The sequence below is a fragment of the Ovis aries genome, chromosome 8, assembly GCF_016772045.2.
Source record: "Ovis aries strain OAR_USU_Benz2616 breed Rambouillet chromosome 8, ARS-UI_Ramb_v3.0, whole genome shotgun sequence".
NCBI lineage: Eukaryota > Metazoa > Chordata > Mammalia > Artiodactyla > Bovidae > Ovis > Ovis aries.
The window spans coordinates 27,202,248-27,223,448 of NC_056061.1; the positions used below are offsets into that span (position 1 = coordinate 27,202,248).

Here is a 21,201-nt window from a genome sequence, read left to right on the forward strand (position 1 = left end):
CCTTAAAAGCCCCAGAGAAATGTGTTAAAAGTATGAGTTGAACTTGAGAATGGTGGGCTTAACCCCCTGCCCCACCTCCCCCCACACAAAAATTGACCATGTGAAAGCCTTGAAATTCCATCTTACATGTAATTCAGGTTAATGTTCTGTAACTTATAAAAGGCGTATTAACTTAGAAGAAGCTCTTGAGGCATGAAAGCATCATTTCAAGTCCCTCTTCAAGTTTTCCCATGAGTTATGGACTGAGAGGGAAAAATTCTTTAAAATAAAGCATCCTGTGATGTGGTCTGATGTTGTGATCCTGGGCAATTTATTTTGCTTGTCTGGTCTGACTGTTCTGATCTTGGAAAGGAAGAGATTGTATCAAATTATTTCTAAGGTCCCTTCCAGCTCCATGAGCTTTTACCATAAGACTGGTGTAGAATTATTATTAACCAAGTATTACTGCAGAGAAGGCAATGGCACCCCACTCCAGTACTCTTGCCTGGAAAAATCCCATGGACGGAGGAGCCTGGTGGGCTGCAGTCCATGGCGTCACAGGGAGTCTGACACGACTGAGTGACTTCACTTTCATTTTTCACTTTCATGCATTGGAGAAGGAAATGGCAACCCATTCCAGTGTTCTTGCCTAGAGAATCCCAGGGACGGGGGAGCCTGGTGGGCTGCCATCCCTGGGGTCACACGGAGTCGGACACGACTGAAGCAACTTAGCAAGTATTACTATTACTGAGCACCTACTCTGTGCCAGAAATGTAGGCCTTGAGAATAGTCTCTGCCTTCAAGTGGCTAACAAACTAGTTGGGAAGGCAGATAAATGGACTTAGAATTATTATTCACCTTGAGGAGTATAATAACAGAGATTTCGTTGTGGAAGCTCACTAGAAGGCTTTGCATCCTCTAGAAGGCACTAGATAAAGTTCCAGACCTCACAATGGTTTTGCAATCAGAGATCATTTTACCAGCTAAAGTCCTGTGCTTTTGTGTGCTTCTGAGTCACTAGCTCAGGAGGTGGGAGCTCATCAGAGATGACACTAACTGGTTTAATCGGAATCCTACTAACCAGTGGTCCCTCCCCTTTTCTCTGTAGTGCAGAGCTTTTCAGCTGTGTTGGAAGCTTGTGCCTCTTTTAGAACTCATCTCAACAATGAAAGCCTACAAAATGGGTAGAATATTAGAGTCCCTATTACCTAAAATTTTCAGTTAGCAGTAGTGAGTCATAATGGGCAAGAAAAAACAAAAAACAAAAAAACCAACAATAAACCAAAAAAACCTCTGTAGTTACTTGAGCAAATTCCACCTCCATCCTCTTATGCTGGGCAACCCACTCTAGTACTCTTCCCCGGAAAATCCCGTGGACGGAGGAGCCTGGTAGGCTGCAGTCCATGAGGTCCCTAGGAGTGGGACACGACTGAGCGACTTCACTTTCACTTTCATGCATTGGAGAAGGGAATGGCAACCCACTCTAGTATTCTTGCCTGGAGAATCCCAGGGACGGAGGAGCCTAGTGGGCTGCCATTTATGGGGTCGCACAGAGTCGGACACGACTGAAGTAACTTCCTCAAATCCATATTCAGGCTTGTACAGCAAAAGTTAGCATTTGATGTGTTCATCACTGATTTATTCATTCATCAATTCAACAGACATTTGTTGAGTACTTACTCTGAGGAAGATATGGTGTTAGGCACTGGCTGGGATGTCAAACCTGAATTAAATACCCCACCCCCCCACCCCCCCCCCCCCCCACACACACTGGTAAACAGCTAGGGAGCAAGAGAGCTGTTGTTCTTTAACAGAGTGGACAGATAGGTGGGTAAGCTTCCCCAGGCCCAGGGAGCTTGGGAACAGGAGCACAGAGCATCGGACAGTGTGACATTGGACTGTGGTGGGGAAGGTGCTCGTGGACTTGAGCATTGTGGTGACCTTAAAGGTGTGGTTGGGGACCTGCATTTTTTAATGAAACACCAGAGGATATGGTATTTGGTTAGAGTGGGCAGAATATCAAATTCAGTTTTAGTAGGTATTGTTTTCTAGTGTGAAAGGCTGTGATTGCATCTCTGAGTTCTGGCACAGATGATTGGCTGCTAATAAGAAATGGTTAAATCATAAACCCAGTGCTCTGTTCTAAAGGAAAGCTCCAGATTCAGCTTTTTATGGCAACCCCCAAACCATATGCCTTCAGGAAGCATGGCTTGCAGTACAAAATTAATATAAGTAACAGTTGCTGTTTTTTTTTTAAAGTATATTTTAAAGTCAGCCTATCTATCTATCTATCTAATCATCTACCCATCTAACTGTTTCTAAGAATGACATAAGAACCTACGGCTCTGGAAGTTCAGATTTTGCACATTTATTAATAAAAAAATAGTTTCTATTATATTTGCTGCCACACACACATACACACACATTCACACTCACACAAATTTGGATAAGAACAACAAAAATACAACTCTTTCCTTGATATTTTACCTTTCAAAATAAAGTATTACATTAACATACAATTTGATTATTGAAGTGATTCTTGCCAACGTACCCAAAATTTAAGGGCTCCCTTTGCCAGATTCTGGTTATGAGTTGGCAGAAATGCTATTCAGGCTTTTGGGATACAAAATGAAAGGAAAATAAATTAGATCTCTTCAAGTTAAATTAACTAAAAGGCATTTCAGGAAACACTTTTTTTTTCTTGCAATCTATTTTCCTTTGTCCAGGTTTAATTCTCTTTATTTGGCTAAAATTACAAGGGGAATTGGAGGGAGGAAAAAAAAAAAAAACCATATTTACCTAAATTAGAGCTTAGCTAGGAGTTACTGCCCTCATTGGTTTTGCTTGCAAGTGACTTCATTGAAGCCCTGGCCATAAATCTCAACAAGAAAGTTTGAAAAAAAAATCAATATTTAATTAGCTTTTAGGAGCTGAATTTTACTGAGTACTCCTAGTTGTTTTCAAAAGCTAATGTCTATAAATGAGATGATTAATAAATGGTTAAAATGGAAAAAAATAAAGAAAGCAAAAACAGTGCCCAGTTGTGGATGTGACTGGTGATGGAAGTAAAGTTCAATGCTGTAAAGAACAATAGTGCATAGGAACCTGGAATGTTAGATCCATGAATCAGGGTAAATTGGAACTGGCCAAACAGGAGATGGCAAGAGTGAACGTCAACATTTTAGGAATCAGTTAACTAAAATGGACTGGACTGTGCAAATTTAATTCAGATGACCATTATTTCTACTACTGTGGGCAAGAATCCCTTAGAAGAAAAGCAGTAGCCCTCATAGTCAACAAAAGAGTCTGAAATGCAGTACTTGGGTGCAATCTCAAAAAAGACAGAATGATCTCTGTTCATTTCCAAGGCAAACCATTCAATATCACAGTAATCCAAGTCTAAGCCCCAACCAGTAATGCCGAAGAATCTGAAGTTGAATGGTTCTATGAAGACCTACAAGACCATTCTAGAACTAACACCCCCAAAAGATGTCCCTTTCATCATAGGGGACAGGAATGTAAAAGTAGGAAGTTAAGAGGTACATGGAGTAACAGGCAAATTTGGCTTTGGAGTATAAAAAGAAGCAGGGCAAAGTCTAATAGAGTTTTGCCAAGAGAATGCACTGGTCATAGCAAACACCCTCTTCCAACAACACAAGACTCTACACGTGGACATCACCAGATGGTCAACACCGAAATCAGATTGATTATATTCTTTGCAGCCAAAGATGGAGAAGCTCTATACAGTCAGCAAAAACAAGACCAGGAGCTGGCTGTGGCTCAGATCGTGAACTCCTTATTGCAAAATTCAGCCTTAAATTGAAGAAAGTAGGGAAAACCACTAGAACATTCTGGTATGACCTAAATCAAATTCCTTACCATTATACAGTGGAAGTGACAAATAGATTCAAGGGATTAGATCTGATAGACAGGTGCCTGAAGAACTATGGATGGAAGTTCATAACATTGTACAGGAGGCAGTGATCAAGACCATCCCCAAGAAAAAGAAACACAAAAAGGCAAAATGGTTGTCTGAGGAGGCCTTACAAATAGCTGAGAAAAGAAAAGAAGCTAAAGGCAAAGGAGAAAGGAAAAATATTCCCATTTGAATGCAGAGTTCCAAAGAATAGCAAGGAGAGATGAGAAAGCCATCCTCAGTGATCAATGCAAAGAAATAGAGGAAAACAATAGAATGGGAAAGACTAGAGATCTCTTCAAGAAAATTAGAGATACCAAGGGAGCATTTCATGCAAAGATGGGCACAATAAAGGTCAGAAATGGTGTGGACCTAACAGAAGCAGAAGATATAAAGAAGAGGTGGCAAGAATACACAGAACTATACAAAAAAGATCTTAATGACCCAGATAACAAAGATGGTGTGATCACTCATCTAGAGCCAGACATCCTGGAATCCAAAGTCAAATAGGCCGTAGGAAGCATCACTGTGAACAAAGCTAGTGGAGGTGATGAAATTCCAGTTGAGCTATTTCAAATCCTAAAGGATGATGTTGTGAAAGTGCTGCACTCAATATGCCAGCAAATTTGGAAAAGTCAGCAGTGGCCACAGGACTGGAAAAGGTCAGTTTTTATTCGAGTCCCAAAGAAAGGCAATGACAAAGAATGTTCAAACTGCCACACAATTGTACCCATCTCACACGATAGCAAAGTAATGCAGTAATGCTCAAAATTCTCTAAGCTAGGCTTCAACAGTATGTGAACCATGAAATTCCAGATATTCAAACTGGTTTTAGAAAAGGCAGAGGAACCAGAGCTCAAATTGCCAACATCTGCTGGATCATTGAAAAAGCAAGAGAGTTCCAGAAAAACATCTATTTCTGCTTTATTGACTATGCCAAAGCCTTTGACTGTGTGGATCACAACAAACTGTGGAAAATTCTTCAAGTGATGGGAATACCAGACCACCTGACCTACCTCTTGAGAAGCCTGTATGCAGGTCAAGATGCAACAGTCAGAACCAGACATGGAACAACAGACTGGTTCCAAATTGGGAAAGGAGTACATCAAGGCTGTATACTGTCGCCCTGCTTGTTTAACTTATATGCAGAGTACATCATGTGAAATGCTGGGCTGGATGAAGCACAAGCTGGAATCAGGATTGCTGGGAGAAATATTAATAACCTTAGATATGCAGATGACACCACCCTTATGCCTGAAAGTGAAGAAGAACTAAAGAGCCTCTTGATGAACGTAAAAGGTAGAGTGAAGCTGGGTTACATCCAGTCCCATCACTTCATGGCAAATAGATGGGGGAAGAATGGAAACAGTGACTGACTTTATTTTTTTGGGCTCCAAAATCACTGCAGATGGTAACTGCAGCCGTGAAATTAAAAGATGCTTGCTTCTTTGAAGAAAAGCAATGACCAACCTGGAGAGCATATTAAAAAGCAGAGACATTACTTTGCTGATAAAGGTCCACCTAGTCAAAGCTGTTTTTTTCCCAGTAGTCATGTATGGATGTGAGAGTTGGACTAAAAGGAGGGTTGAGTGCCAAGGAATGGATGCTTTTGAACTGTGGTGTTGGAGAAGACTCTTGAGAGTCTGTTGGACTGCACGGAGATCAAACCAGTCAATCCTATAGGAAATCAGTCCTGAATATTCATTGGAAGGACTGATGCTAAAGCTGTAACTCCAATACTTTGGCTGCCTGATGCAAAGAACTTACTCATTTGAAAAGACCCGGATGCTGGGAAAGATTGAAGGCAGAAGGAAAAGGGGACGACAGGATGAGATGGTTGGATGGCATCAGCAACTCAGTGGAAATGAGTGTGAGTGAACTCTGGGAGTTGGTGATGGTCAGGGAGGCCTGGCGTGCTGTGGTCTATGGGGTCACAAAGAGTCAGACATGACTGAGTGACTGAAATGAACTGAAAGTGGAAAAATTTCTGTGTTATATGTTTGCACTAGGAGAGAAAAGGGGAACGATAACAGATACTGAATGGAGAAGAATGTTTTCCCAACAGGGATATCTGAACAAGAGGAAGTCTGTGGAAGAAGAAAGTGTTAACTTTAACAGGATAAAAATCCCACTCACTAAGGGTAATAAAGGAGGAGCAGCTGAGCTTCAATGCCCTGAATCTTGACCATTAATATTTATCTGACTCTTGAGGGGCCTCTGGATAACTGTAGCGTCACCTCTCTGGCCCTTTGTTAGGGGTGAGGTTGGAGGTGCTGCTGTTTTCAGTTGAAAGCTCTAGCTCAAGCATAGCCTCTTCCCTTAATTTGCTAAGGCATGAGTGAGGCCAATCTGGAACATTTCTATGGAGCTTTGCAAAAGGCTGCCAGCAAACTTTCAGGACCTCCTGCATAAGAATCACCTGGGAGAGCTTATTAAAGTGCATGTTCACATGCATAAGACTCAAGGATTCTGATTTTATAGATATGGAGTGGGACTCAAAATTTTTAAGTTCTCCCTCATCTATCAGGATGTAGGTGGCCACACCTTTAGAAATACGGTGGGAAAGGCTAGCTATTGTTCAGTTGCTAAGTTGTGTCCAACTCTTTTTGACCTCTTGGCCTGCAGCCTGCCAGGCTCCTCTGTCCTTCACTGCCTCCCAAAGTTTACTTAAATTCGTGTCCATTGAGTCAGTGATGCTATCTAATCATCTCATCCCCTGCTGCCCCCTTCTCCTTTTGCCTTCACTCTTTCCCAGCGTCAGGGTCTTTTCCAGTGAGTAGGCTCTTCACATCAGGTGGCCAAGGTATTGGAACTTCAACTTCAGCATTAGTCCTTCCAATGAATATTCAGGATTGATTTCTTTTAGCATTGACTGGTTTGTTCTCCTTGCTGTACAAGGGATCCTCAAGAGTCTTCTCCAGCACCACAATTCATAAGCATTAATTCTTCAGCACTTAGCCTTCTTTATGATCCAACTCTCACATCTGTACCTGACTACTGGAAAAAAGACGGCTTTGACTATCTGGACATTTGCTGGCAAAGTGATGTCTCTGTGTTTTAATACACTATCCAGGTTTGTAATAGCTTTCCTTCTAAGGAGCTGTGTCTTTTAATCTCATGGGTGCAGTTATCATCTGGAGTGAATTTGGAGCCCAAGAAAATAAAATCTGTCACTCCTTTCACTTTTCCCCTTCTATTTTGCCATGAAGTGATGGGACCAGATGCCATGATCTTAGTTTTTGAATGTTGAATTTCAAGCCAGCTTTTTCACTCTACTCTTTCACCCTCATCAAGAGGCTCTTTAGTTCCTCTTCACCTGTCATTAGAGTGGTATCATCTGCATAACTGAGGTTGTTGATATTTGTCTTGGAATTCTTGATTCCAGCTTATGATTCCTCTAGGCTGGCATTTCGCATCATGTCCTTTGCATATAAGTTAAATAAGCAGAGTGACAATATACAGGCTTGTCTTACTCCTTTCCCAGTTTTGAACCTGTCAGTTGTTCTGTGTCCAGTTCTGATTGTTGCTTCTTGACCTGCACACAGGTTTCTCTGGAGACAGGTAAGATGGTCTAGTATTCCCATCTCTTTAAGACTTTTCCACAGTTTGTTGTGATCCACACAGTCAAAGGCTTTAGTGTAGTCAATGAAAGAGAAGTAGATGATTTTCTGAAACTCTCTTGCTTTCTCTATGAGCCAACAAATTTTGGCAATTTGATTTCTGGTTCCTCTGCCTCATCGAAACTCAGTTTGTAGGAAGTTCTTGGTTCACATACTGCTGAAGCTTTGCTTGAAGGATTTTGAGCATTACCTTGCCAGCATGTGAAATGAATGCAATTGTATGGTAGTTTGAACAGTCTTTGGTATTGCCCTTCTTTGGGATTGAAATGAAAACTGACCTTTTCCAGTCCTGTGGCCACTGCTGAGTTTTCCAAATTTGCTGGCATATTGAGTGCAGCACTTTAACAGCATTATATTTAAGATTTAAAATAGCTCAGCTGGAATTTCATCACCTCCACTAGCTTTGTTCATAGTAATGCTTTCTACGGCCCACTTGACTTCACATTCCAGGATGTCTGGCTCTAGGCGAGTGACTGCAACGTTGTGGTTGTCTGAGTCATTAAGACCTTTCTTGTATAATTCTTCTATATATTCTTGCCACCTCTTCGTAATCTAGAAGATTAAGAGAGGCTAGAGTTAGGTTTAAATGGTATTGGGAGGATATGATGAACAAGCAGCTGTTGACATCCCTGTCTTTTGGAGGTTCTCAGGGAGGGTCAGAGAAGGCAATGACAACCCACTCCAGTACTCTTGCCTGGAGAATCGCATGGACGGAGGAGCCTGGTGGGCTGCAGTCCATGGGGTCGCTAAGAGTCGGGCATGACTGAGCGAATTCACTTTCACTTTTCACTTTCATGCATTGGAGAAGGAAATGGCAACCCACTCCAGTGTTCTTGCCTGGAGAATCCCAGGGATGGGGGAGCCTGGTGGGCTGCTGTCTCTGGGGTTGCACAGAGTCGGACATGACTAAAGTGACTTAGCAGCAGCAGAAGGGAGGGTACATAAAGAGAAACTAGCAAATGGGATCATCTTACCACTTTAATAAAGATACCTCAGGAGACTACCTTAGAATAAATGGTTCAGGCTTAGGAGATCCAGGCATGCCTTTGGGACTCACCAAACTGCTCTGGGTCTAACTAACTGACTGCAGGAGGCTGGGCATGGAACCGAGTGCCAATGAAGTTTTAAGGCATCACAACATACCTACTAGTAAGAACAAGCTTGATGAACACTGAGTTTTGACTATTAGATTAGCACCCTCTCCTTTGGATGGGTGGGTGGGGACAAGAAGTGGGAGGCAGTGGCATACTTTCCATTTACTTGTGGGAGAATAGTAGGAAATGAATTCTACAAATTGACATGTTGACAGATCCAGTTAATAAATGTGCTCTCTGCTAGTTGCTTGGGAGAAGATTCAATTCCATTTTCTATTATTATTTTTCCTTTGAACAGTGATTGCAGATTGAGAAGTAGAAAAAAACTGGGTTGAGGATGTTGACAAAAATTAGTCAATAGTCAGTCTGAGAAAGAAATTGAAAATTTTATAAGCCAGACTGAGAATCATAAACTTGGAGATGGTCTCTCAGCTTCTGAGGATTGTTCTGAGTGGGGAAGTTGGTAGATTTATGATTTTGGCAACAGGGCATGTGCCTATTGCAAGCACGCATCTTGGTGGAAAGTTACTATTAATAGTGAAAAACATATATTTTATGTAATGGTTATAGTGCTTTTCGTAGTATGGGAAGATGCAGGAAACTGGATCCAAACATTTTCCCCTGAAAATATCTAACTATCTGAAGGCCTATTCTGCCAGTTTTTCCAGAGCCCAGAATGTCTCATTCTGATTTTTGCTCTGAAATCCTTTCAAGGTGTTTTGTGGGTCAGTCACTGCAGTGGCAAATAACTTGATTCTTGTAGAACTGTAACGAATCACATTCTTTATTTTACAGTCCCTTCCCTTTTGGTCTTAATTTTGACCAAGGTTTTGGAGGCATTTCATGGCAAGCTTGTCCTAAGGTACTAGGAATGCTTACTCCCAAGTCAGTCAAGGATTTTCTTGTTAGCCTACTCAGTGTGCTATTACTGGACTTGGCCGTCAACCTCTGGACCATGTGTCTTACTAGTTTATTATGGTCTAGGAAATGCTTACTTCTTGTTTTGTCTACAGTTACACTATTACAATCTTTGATCTTATAGAACTATATATTTTGTTAGTAGTTTTAAGTTGCCTAATCATCATTACTTTTTTTGGAGGCTCAGTCACACATTTATTAGTACAAGAAATAATAATCTTGTAAAATAGAATACAAGTAATAAAGCTAGTAACATCAATAAAGTCCTACATACGTATTTAAGCTAAGAACTTCATTAAGTGAGGCCCAGAATCTCCCCAGGTTATTTGACCCAGTCTATTCTGCACCAGTTGCTTCTTTAAGGAAAATGATATATTGGCATTGTACATAAAGTTCACCAAAGATGTCTGCACATACAAGGCGGGTGGTGGATCATAAAACTTTATGTTGAAATTTGTATTGCATTCAAATTTGAATTTTTGTTTCATCAAAAGAAAAGAAGAAATAAATATTAGAATTCCACTTTTTAAGCTTTCCTATAAAAGGTCCGAATTCTAGCAAGAAGCTCTCTCTCAGTCATTGATAGTGCTAGGATGATTTTGCCAGGCTCGCCCTAGATTACAGGAAAAGTAAGGGAGACACTGGCTCCACATAATATGCTGTTTTCAGAGTAACATTTTGGAAAATAAAGAATTTAGCAAGCCTAGAATACCTTCTTAAGAAAGAAATCGTTTACCATTATGTTTTCCAATGAGTTAAAGCAATGAAACTCAAAACATCCTTTGCCTCTGGAGTGGTCTGTTGTCTGCGATGTGACAGCAAGAACCGCTGAATGATTCATGGGGCATCATGATGACTGTGAGAGTTTTGAGGGATTAGAGGGAAACACTGTTGCTCAGTAAGATAAATACCTTGGCCACAGAACTTGTTTTCTTTGGTTCCAACAGCCTCAGCCGTGCATACTGTGCCAGGCTCAAACACAAGTCAGAATTCCTCGCTAAGTATATTTACTTAATGTGCATTTGAAATTAGAAACTGGCTTCCTTCCGCTTGACTTAGATACATGTTCCCTTTGGTTTTCTTATCTAATTTTGATGGATGAGTTAAGAGAGGTGGTTTGGCTAGATCAAGAAGAGCCTCCTTCCCATGTGGGGCTCTTGCCCATCCCCACAGGAGGAAGCTTATTGGAAGTGTATCACAGACAGTACTATCTTGTTAGTTGGGGCTTGTATTATTCTCACTTTCCCTCTGATCAGTTGTTTACCTTGATTAACACATGCTACCTTTTTGCAACATGTCGGTCTAACCTGGTCTGCCTGAGATAAGGAGTAAATAATCTTGTGTCCTTCTAAGATCCATGCCCTCAGCCGTATCTCACAACTTCTAATAGGAATGCTGTGACTAACAGACCTCTGTGGTTTGGGAGCTCTGTTCTCCATGTCTGGAATGCCCTTCTTGGTCTCAGCCTCTTATTCAACATCTCTTCCTCCTCCAAGACTAACACTCCTCTGCAGAGCCTTTCCTGGCTCCTCTCTGCCATCCTTGCTCCTGATTTCTTGTCCTCTGTATACTCTGCACAAAAGGCTATAGCAGTTTTTTATTTTTTTTCATAGCAGTTCTTAACTTCTCTTCAAACCTGCCTCTAATCTCCATGAGGTTACCTATAATCTAGTATTTGAAATTCCTCCAAACATTTAAGAGCAGTCCTGTGATTCCCTGGGGAGGGGCGTGGTTATCAGTGGAAAAAAGGATATAACTCTCCCATTATGGTTTCCAGTGACCGGGCAAGCAGTCAGTCTCTACCTGCCATCTATCATCCAGTACTTTAAATTTTTCACATTGATTTCCAATCCTTACAGATTGCGTGTGATCACATGAGCACAAACAGCCTGGCTACTGACTCCAGCCCTACAGAGAAGCCCTGGCTGGTCTGTCTTGATGACAGGTTTGGCTTAGTTCATCAAATCCGCAACAAGCAGTGCCGCCTCTATTCGTTAGGGTAAGTACCTTTTATAGCCAAAAAACAAAAAACGCTCCTGTAGGCAGACAAGGTTTTTTCAGCAAGACAAATTATGAATGGTTGCAGGTTTCCCAGGTGCTCTGCTTCTTTCCTGCCATCATTTCAGACTCCTCTGTCTGCTGTGTAACCTTAGCACTTGCAGAACACGGACGGCCAGCGCCGCTGTCTCTCCCATTCTGTTGGTAGTAAAGTGACAACTTCCATTTTCAGCCCAATGATGATCTCCTTGGTGAAGCCAGTGATTCTCAGCTAGGATTAGAGCATTCTTATTAGAAACAGAAAAATATTAAGAATGCCCCTAGAAAAAAAATAACAGTGAGTATAGTAGAAATTTTATACAGTTATGACGAGTGACCCAGGACAAATGGCCTCTGTTGGAATTTTTTTTGTTTTATGCCAATGGTAAATATGTATATACTTTTAGACTAAAAGAAATAAAAATAAAAAGAATGGAGCACCTGTGAAAATAACAAGGTTTTGTCAAAACTGTGGGAGATACTGATATTCAGTTGTTCAGGCTGAAAATGACCTAAATGTTCAAATAGATCTGGGGGGCTTGTTGCAAAAGGGTATGTATAAAATAATAAGACTGTTTTACTCAGTGCATCAATATTCATATAAACAGTCCTGAAAATTTACAAATTATATATATCTCACAAAAAATAAAAGGCAAGAGAGGGTTATTTTTGTTTGGAATACCCTGTTGTGTTGACTCTAGAAGCTGTGTGGTTAGTTTCTCAGGCAAGATCCCTGGAGTCCTTTAAAAATACTGGGGACCGTCACAAGTGTGACGTTTGCTCTGCACCTGTAGGTTTCATCTCCTCTGCAGTTTACATTCAGGCTCACAAGTGAAACTGCCAACCAGATTCCTGGATGATGAGGGTTCAGAGCCAACGTTTGGGTGATACAGAGGCTCACCCAAAGGTGCTAATTGCATAGAGGATCACGATCGCTGTCAGACTTTACCAACCAAGAATTATTAGTTGTAGTCATTGTGGATTTAAAAAACAGAGGTTTTAAATAAGAGTCTCAGGATAATGGAAACATCCTCTTATGGGTTAAATGAAGAGCCATGGTGTAATCAGTGAAGCGTGGTACACAGTTCAGTTTAGTTCAGTTGCTCAGTCGTGTCCGACTTTTGGTGACCCCATGAATTGCAGCATGCCAGGGCTCTGTGTCCATCACCAGCTCCCGGAGTTCACCAGACTCATGTGCATTGAGTCAGTGATGCCATCCAACCATCTCCCCCTCTGTCGTCCCCTTTTCTTCCTGCCCCCAATCCCTCCCAGCATCAGAGTCTTTTCCAATGAGTCACCCCTATACATGAGGTGGCCAGAGTATTGGAGTTTCAGCCTCAGCATCATTCCTTCCAAAGAACACCCAGGACTGGTCTCCTTTAGGATGGACTGGTTGGATCTCCTTGCAGTCCAAGGGACTCGCAAGAGTCTTCTCCAACACCACAGTTCAAAAGCATCAATTCTTTGGCGCTCAGCTTTCTTCACAGTCCAACTCTCACATCCATACATGACCACTAAAAACCATAGCCTTGACTAAACAGACCTTTGTTGGCAAAGTAATGTATCTGCTTTTCAATATGCTATCTAGGTTGCTCATAACTTTACTTCCAAGGAGTAACCGTCTTTTAATTTCATGGCTGCAATCACCATCTGCAGTGATTTTGGAGCCCAAAAAAATAAAGTCTGATGCTGTTTCCACTGTTTCCCCATCTATTTCCCATGAAATGATGGGCCAAGATGCCATGATCTTAGTTTTCTGAATGCTGAGCTTTAAGCCAACTTTTTCACTCGCCTATTTCACTTTCACCAAGAAGCTCTTTAGTTCTTCTTCACTTTCTGCCATAAGGGTGGTGTCATCTGCATATCTGAGGTTATTGACACTTTTCCCAGGAATCTTGATTCCAGCTTGTGCTTCTTCCAGCCCAGTGTTTCTCATGATGTACTCTGCATAGAAGTTAAATCAACAGGGTGACAATATACAGTCTTGATGTACTCCTTTTCCTATTTGAAACCAGTTGGTTGATTCATGTCCAGTTCTAACTGTTGCTTCCTGACCTGCATACAGGTTTCTCAAGAGGCAGGTCAGGTGGTCTGGTATTCTTATCACTTTCAGAATTTTCCACAGTTTGTTGTGATCCACACAGTCAAAGGCTTTGGCATAGTCAATAAAGCAGAAATAGATGTTTTTCTGGAACTCTCTTGCTTTTTCCATGATCCAACGGATGTTGGCAATTTGATCTCTGGTTCCTCTGCCTTTTCTAAAACCAGCTTGAACATCTGGAAGCTCACGGTTCACGTATTGCTGAAGCCTGGCTTGGAGAATTTTGAGTATTACTTTACTAGCATGTGAGATGAGTGCAATTGTGTGGTGGTTTGAGCATTCTTTGGCATTGCCTATCTTTGCGATTGGAATGAAAACTGACGTTTTCCAGTCCTGTGGCCACTGCTGAGTTTTCCAAATTTGCTGGCACATTGAGTGCAGCACTTTCACAGCATCATCTTTCAGATTTGAAATAGCTCAACTGGAATTACATCACCTCCACTAGCTTTGTTCGTAGTGACGCTTTCTAAGGCCCACTTGACTTCACATTCCAGGATATCTGGCTCTAGGTGAGTGATCACACCATCGTGATTATCTTGGTCTTGAAGATCTTTTTTGTACAGTTCTTCTGTGTATTCTTGCCATCTCTTCTTAATATCTTCTGCTTCTGTTAGGTCCATACCATTTCTGTCCTTTATCGAGCCCATCTTTGCATGGAATGTTCCCTTGGTATCTCTAATTTTCTTGAAGAGATCTCTAGTCTTTCCCATTCTGTTTTTTCCTCTATTTCTTTGCACTGAATCCTGAGGAAGGCTTTCTTATCTCTCCTTGCTATTCTTTGGAACTCTGCATTCAAATGGGAATATCTTTCCTTTTCTCCTCTGCTTTTCACTTCTCTTCTTTTCACAGCTATTTGTAAGGCCTCCCCAGACAGCCATTTTGCTTTTTTGCATTTCTTTTCCATGGGGATGGTCTTGATCCCTGTCTCCTGTACAACGTCATGAACCTCCGTCCATAGTTCATCAGGCACTCTGTCTATCAGATCTAGTCCCTTAAATCTATTTCTCACTTCCACTGTATAATCATAAGGGATTTGATTTGGGTCATACCTGAATGGTCTAGTGCTTTTCCCTACTTTCTTCAATTTAGGTCTGAATTTGGCAATAAGGAGTTCACAATCTGAGCCACAGTCAGCTCCCGGTCTTGTGTTTGCTGACTGTATAGAGCCTCTCCATCTTTGGCTGCAAAGAATGTAATCAATCTGATTTTGGTGTTGACCATCTGGTGATGTCCATGTGTAGAGTCTTCTCTTGTGTTGTTGGAAGAGGGTGTTTGCTATGACCAGTGCATTTTCTTGGCAAAACTCTATTAGCCTCTGCCCTGCTTCATTCCATATTCCAAGGCCAAATTTGCCTGTTACTCCAGGTGTTTCTTGACTTCCTACTTTTGCATTCCAGTCCCCTATGATAAGACTAGAGATCTCTTCAAGAAAATTAGAGACACCAAGGGAACATTTCATGCAAAGATGGGCTCGATAAAGGACAGAAATGGTATGGACCTAACAGAAGCAGAAGATATTAAGAAGAGGTGGCAAGAATACACAGAAGAACTGTACAAAAAGGATCTTCACGACCCAGATAATCATGATGGTGTGATCACTCATCTAGAGCCAGACATCCTGGAATGTGAAGTCAAGTGGGCCTTAGAAAGCATCACTATGAACAAAGCTAGTGGAGGTGATGGAATTCCAGTAGAGCTATTTCAAATCCTGAAAGAGGATGCTGTGAAAGTGCTGCACTCAATATGCCAGCAAATTTGGAAAACTCAGCAGTGGCCACAGGACTGGAAAACGTCAGTTTTCATTCCAATCGCAAAGATAGGCAATGCCAAAGAATGCTCAAACCACCACACAATTGCACTCATCTCACATGCTAGTAAAGTAATACTCAAAATTCTCCAAGCCAGGCTTCAGCAATACGTGAACCATGAACTTCTTGATGTTCAACTGGTTTTAGAAAAGGCAGAAGAACCAGAGATCAAATAGCCAACATCTTCTGGATCATGGAAAAAGCAAGAGAGTTCCAGAAAAACATCTATTTCTGCTTTATTGACTATGCCAAAGCCTTTGACTGTGTGGATCACAACAAACTGTGGAAAATTTTGAAAGAAATGGAAATACCAGACCACCTGACCTGCCTCTTGAGAAATCTGTATGCAGGCCAGGAAGCAACAGTTAGAACTGGACATGGAACAAGAGACTGGTTCAAAATAGGAAAAGGAGGACGTCAAGGCTGTATATTGTCACCCTGCTTATTTAACTTCTATGCAGAGTACATCATGAGAAACACTGGGCTGGAAGAAGCACAAGCAGGAATCAAGCTTGCCGGGAGAAATATCAATAACCTCAGATATGCAGATGACACCACCCTTATGGCAGAAAGTAAAGAGGAACTAAAAAGCTTCTTGATGAAAGTAAAAGAGGAGAGTGAAAAAGTTGGCTTAAAGTTCAACATTCAGAAAATGAACATCATGGCATCCGGTCCCATCACTCCATGGGAAATAGATGGAGAAACAGTGGAAACAGTGTCAGACTTTATTTTTTTGGGCTCCAAAATCACTGCAGATGGTGATTGCAGCCATGAAATTAAAAGACGCTTACTCCTTGGAAGAAAAGTTATGAGCAACATAGATAGCATCTTCAAAAGCAGAGACATTACTTTGCTGACTAAGGTCCATCTAATCTAGGCTATGGTTTTTCCTGTGGTCATGTATGGATGTGAGAGTTGGACTGTGAAGAAAGCTGAGCGCCGAAGAATTAATGCTTTTGAACTGGTGTTTTGGAGAAGACTCTTGAGAGTCCCTTGGACTGCAAGGAGATCCAACCAGTCCATTCTAGAGGAGATCAACCCAGGGATTTCTTTGGAAGGAATGATGCTAAAGCTGAAACTCCAGTATTTTGGCCACCTCATGCGAAGAGGTGACTCATTGGAGAAGACTCTGATGCTGGGAGGGGTTGGGGGCAGGAGGAGAAGGGGATGACAGAGGATGAGATGGCTGGATGGCATCACTGACTCGATGGCCGTGAGTCTGAGTGAATTCCAGGAGTTGGTGATGGACAGGGAGGCCTGGTGTGCTGCAATTCATGGGGTCGGAAAGAGTCAGACACGACTGAGCAACTGAACTGAACTGAACTGAACTGAACTGAGGATGAAAAGGACATCTTTTTTGGGTATTAGTTCTAAAAGGTCTTGTAGGTCTTCATAGAACCTTTCAACTTCAGCTTCTTCAGCGTTACTGGTTGGGGCATAGGCTTAGATCACCGTGATATTGAATGGTTTGTCTTGGAGACTAACAGATCATTCTGTCGTTTTTGAGATTGTATCCACATACTGCATTGTGAACTCTTTTGTTGACCATGATGGCTACTCCATTTCTTCTAAGGGGTTTCTGCCCACAGTAGTAGATATAATGGTCATCTGAGTTAAATTCACCATTCCAGTCCTTTGTAGTTTGCTGATTCCTAGAATGTGGATGTTCACTTTTGCCATCTCCTGTTTGACCACTTCCAATATGCTTTGATTCATGGACCTAACATCCAGGTTCCTATGCAATATTGCTCTTTACAGCATCGGACCATGATTCTATCACCAGTCACATCCACAACTGAGTATTGTTTTTGCTTTGGCTCCTTCCCTTCATTCTTTCTGAGTTATTTCCAGAATATTTCTGGTGGTACACAGTAGGCACTCAATATATATTTGGTACATAAACACTGCCTGAGGTAAGAAGGCTCAAGAGGGAAGCTGGTTCTGCCATGAATTAAACTAGGAGGCTAAAGATTAGGAAATGAATTGTTTAGCCAGTTGATTAGAACAGAGCTCTTTTTTTCTTGGAGCCCACCAGCTATGCGGCAAGATTGGAGAAAGAATGGGAAGTTGTGACAGTAGAGTTTATTTTATATCATATTAAAAATGCATGAAAGTAGGTCATAAAAATAATTGCATAGTTCTACATGCAAATTAAAGATCTCAGCTTGGTCCTGTTTTCTTGCTCCAAACTGCCTGTATGTTTTCTTAATATTTTACACCCTGGAATAATTTCATTTAAAGCATATAACTGAGTAAAACTGGGAAAGCAATTTGGGGGGAAATTTTTCAAGTTCCTTTTTGCTTTTCTTATACTTCAAAGCCATTAGATAAAGTCATTCTGCTGTAAAATTTTAGATTATTACATATAAAAGGTAGTTTCTTATTTTCATTTAAATGTTCACTATTCAAAATAAACTTGGTAAAGAGCAGATAGGAATGGTTGAATTCTACTGGGAAAAGAAATGGATTGGTTTTAAGGGCCAACAGTTGGTTCAAACCTAACAATGCTTTAATTGAAAACTGGAAATTGAAGAAAATATTTCTTATGCCCTAAAAAAGAATGCTTTGGATTATGGGTGTTTATGTTGATTGTACTATTACTCAGGATTGAGAATCTTCTTAGGTGACTTGTTTGCTCCAATTCAGTTCAGCCGCTCAGTCATGTCTGAATCTTTGCTACCTCATGAATTGCAGTATGCCAGGCCTCCCTGTCCATCACCATCTCCCAGAGTTTACTCAAACTCACATCCATCAAGTCAGTGATGCCATCCAGCCATCTCATCCTCTGTCATCCCCTTCTCCTCCTGCCCCCAACCCCTCCCAGCATCAGAGTCTTCTCCAATGAGTCACCTCTTCGCATGAGGTGGCCTAAGTACTGGAGTTCCAGCTTTAGCATCATTCCTTCCAAAGAAATCCCAGGGCTGATCTCCTTCAGAATGGACTGGTTGGATCTCCTTGCAGTCCAAGGGACTCTCAAGAGTCTTCTCCAACACACCAGTTCAAAAGCATCAATTCTTCAGCACTCAGTTTTCTTCAAAGTCCAACTCTCACATCCGTACATGACCACTGGAAAAACCATAGCCTTGACTAGATGGACCTTTGTTGGCAAAGTAATTTCTCTGCTTTTGAATATGCTATCTAGGTTGGTCATAACTTTCCTTCCAAGGAGTAAGCATCTTTTAATTTCATGGCTGCAATCACCATCTGCAGTGATTTTGGAGCCCCCAAAAATAAAGTCTGACACTGTTTCCACTGTTTCCCCATCTATTTCCCATGAAGTGATGGGCCCAGATGCCATGATGTTCATTTTCTGAATGTTGAGCTTTAAGCCAACTTTTTCACTCTCCTCTTTCACTTTCATCAAGAGGCTCTTTAGTTCCTCTTTACTTTCTGCCATAAGGGTGGTGTCATCTCCATATCTGAGGTAATTGATATTTCTCCCAGGAATCTTGATTCCAGCTTGTGCTTCTTCCAGCCCAGTGTTTCTCATGATGTACTCTGCATAGAAGTTAAATAAGCAGGGTGACAATATACAGCCTTGACGTCCTCCTTTTCCTATTTTGAACCAGTCTATTGTTCCATGTCCAGTTCTAATTGTTGCTTCCCGACCTGCATACAGGTTTCTCAAGAGGCAGGTCAGGTGGTCTGGTATTCCCATCTCTTTCAAAATTTTCCACAGTTTGTTGTGATCCACACAGTCAAAGGCTTTGACATAGTCAATAAAGCAGAAATAGATGTTTTTCTGGAACTCTCTTGATTTTTCCATGATCCAGCGGATGTTGGCAATTTGATCTCTGGTTCCTCTGCCTTTCCTAAAACCAGCTTGAACATCTGGAAGTTCGCAGTTCATGTATTGCTGAAGCCTGGCTTGGAGCATTTGAGCATTACTTTACTAGCATGTGAGATGAGTGCAATTGTGTGGTGGTTTGAGCATTCTTTGGCATTGCCTTTCTTTGGGATTGGAATGAAAACTGACGTTTTCCAGTCCTGTGGCCACTGCTGAGTTTTCCAAATTTGCTGGCATATTGAGTGCAGCACTTTCACAGCATCATCTTTCAGGATTTGAAACAGCACCCCACTCCAGTACTCTTACCTGGCAAATCACATGGACGGAGGAGTCTGGTAGGCTGCAGTCCATGGGGTCGCTAGGATTCAGACACGACTGAGTGACTTCACTTTCGCTTCTTACTTTCATGCATTGGAGAAAGAAATGGCAACTCACTCCAGTGTTCTTTCCTGGAGAATCCCAGGGAGGGCGGAGCCTGGTGGACTGCCGTCTCTGGGGTCGCACAGAGTCGGGCACGACTGAAGCACCTTAACAGCAGTAGCAACCAGTACTCTTGCCTGGAAAATCCCATGGATGGGGGAGCCTGGTGGGCTGCAGTCCATGGGGTCGCTGAGAGTCAGACACAACTGAGTGACTTCACTTTCACTTTTCACATTCATGCATTGGAGAAGGAAATGGCAACCCACTCCAGTGTTCTTGCCTGGAGAATCCCAGGGATTGCGGAGCCTGGTGGGCTGCCGTCTATGGGGTCGCACAGAGTCGGACACGACTGAAGGGATTTAGCAGCAGCAGCAGCAGCAACTGGAATTCCATCACCTCCACTAGCTTTGTTCATAGTGATGCTTCCTCAGGCCCACTTGACTTCACATTCCAGGATGTCTGGATCTAGGTGAGTGATCACACCATCGTGATTATCTTGGTCGTGAAGATCTTTTTTGTACAGTTCTTCTGTGTATTCTTGCCACCTCTTCTTAATATCTTCTGCTTCTGTTAGGTCCATACCATTTCTGTCCTTTATTGAGCCCATCTTTGCATGGAATGTTCCCTTGGTATCTCTAATTTTCTTGAAGAGATCTCTAGTCTTTCCCATTCTGTTGTTTTCCTCTATTTCTTTGCATTGAATCCTGAGGAAGGCTTTCTTATCTCTCCTTGCTATTCTTTGGAACTCTGCATTCAAATGGGAATATCTTTCCTTTTCTCCTCTGCTTTTCACTTCTCTTCTTTTCACGGCTATTTGTAAGGCCTCCCCAGACAGCCATTTTGCTTTTTTGCATTTCTTTTCCATGGGGATGGTCTTGATCCCTGTCTCCTGTACAACGTCACAATCCTCCGTCCATAGTTCATCAGGCACTCTGTCTATCAGATCTAGTCCCTTAAATCTACTTCTCACTTCCACTGTATAATCATAAGGGATTTGATTTAGGTCATACTGAATGGTCTAGTGCTTTTCCCTACTTTCTTCAATTTAGGTCTGAATTTGGCAATAAGGAGTTCACAATCTGAGCCACAGTCAGCTCCCGGTCTTGTGTTTGCTGACTGTATAGAGCCTCTCCATCTTTGGCTGCAAAGAATGTAATCAATCTGATTTTGGTGTTGACCATCTGGTGATGTCCATGTGTAGAGTCTTCTCTTGTGTTGTTGGAAGAGGGTGTTTGCTATGACCAGTGCGTTCTCTTGGCAAAACTCTATTAGCCTCTGCCCTGCTTCATTCCGTATTCAAGACCAAATTTGCCTGTTACTCCAGGTGTTTCTTGACTTCCTACTTTTACATTCCAGTCCCTTATTATGAAGAGGACATCTTTTTGGGGTATTAGTTCTAAAATATCTTGTAGGTCTTCATAGAACCTTTCAACTTCAGCTTCTTGAGCGTTACTCGTTGGGGCATAGGCTTGGATTACCGTGATATTGAATGGTTCACCTTGGAAACGAACAGAGGTAAAT

The 21,201-nt window shown here is 41.8% G+C and overlaps 1 protein-coding gene across 1 annotated transcript in view; it reads left to right on the plus strand.

Annotated features, from left to right (window-relative positions):
* Window positions 1-21,201, plus strand: part of METTL24 (methyltransferase like 24) — a 122,372-nt gene that overhangs the window by 39,718 nt on the left and 61,453 nt on the right. Inside the window, exon 3 of the mRNA XM_015097348.4 lies at window positions 11,387-11,526. Coding sequence (XP_014952834.3) covers window positions 11,387-11,526 — 140 coding nt within the window. The remainder of the gene's footprint in view (window positions 1-11,386; window positions 11,527-21,201) is intronic.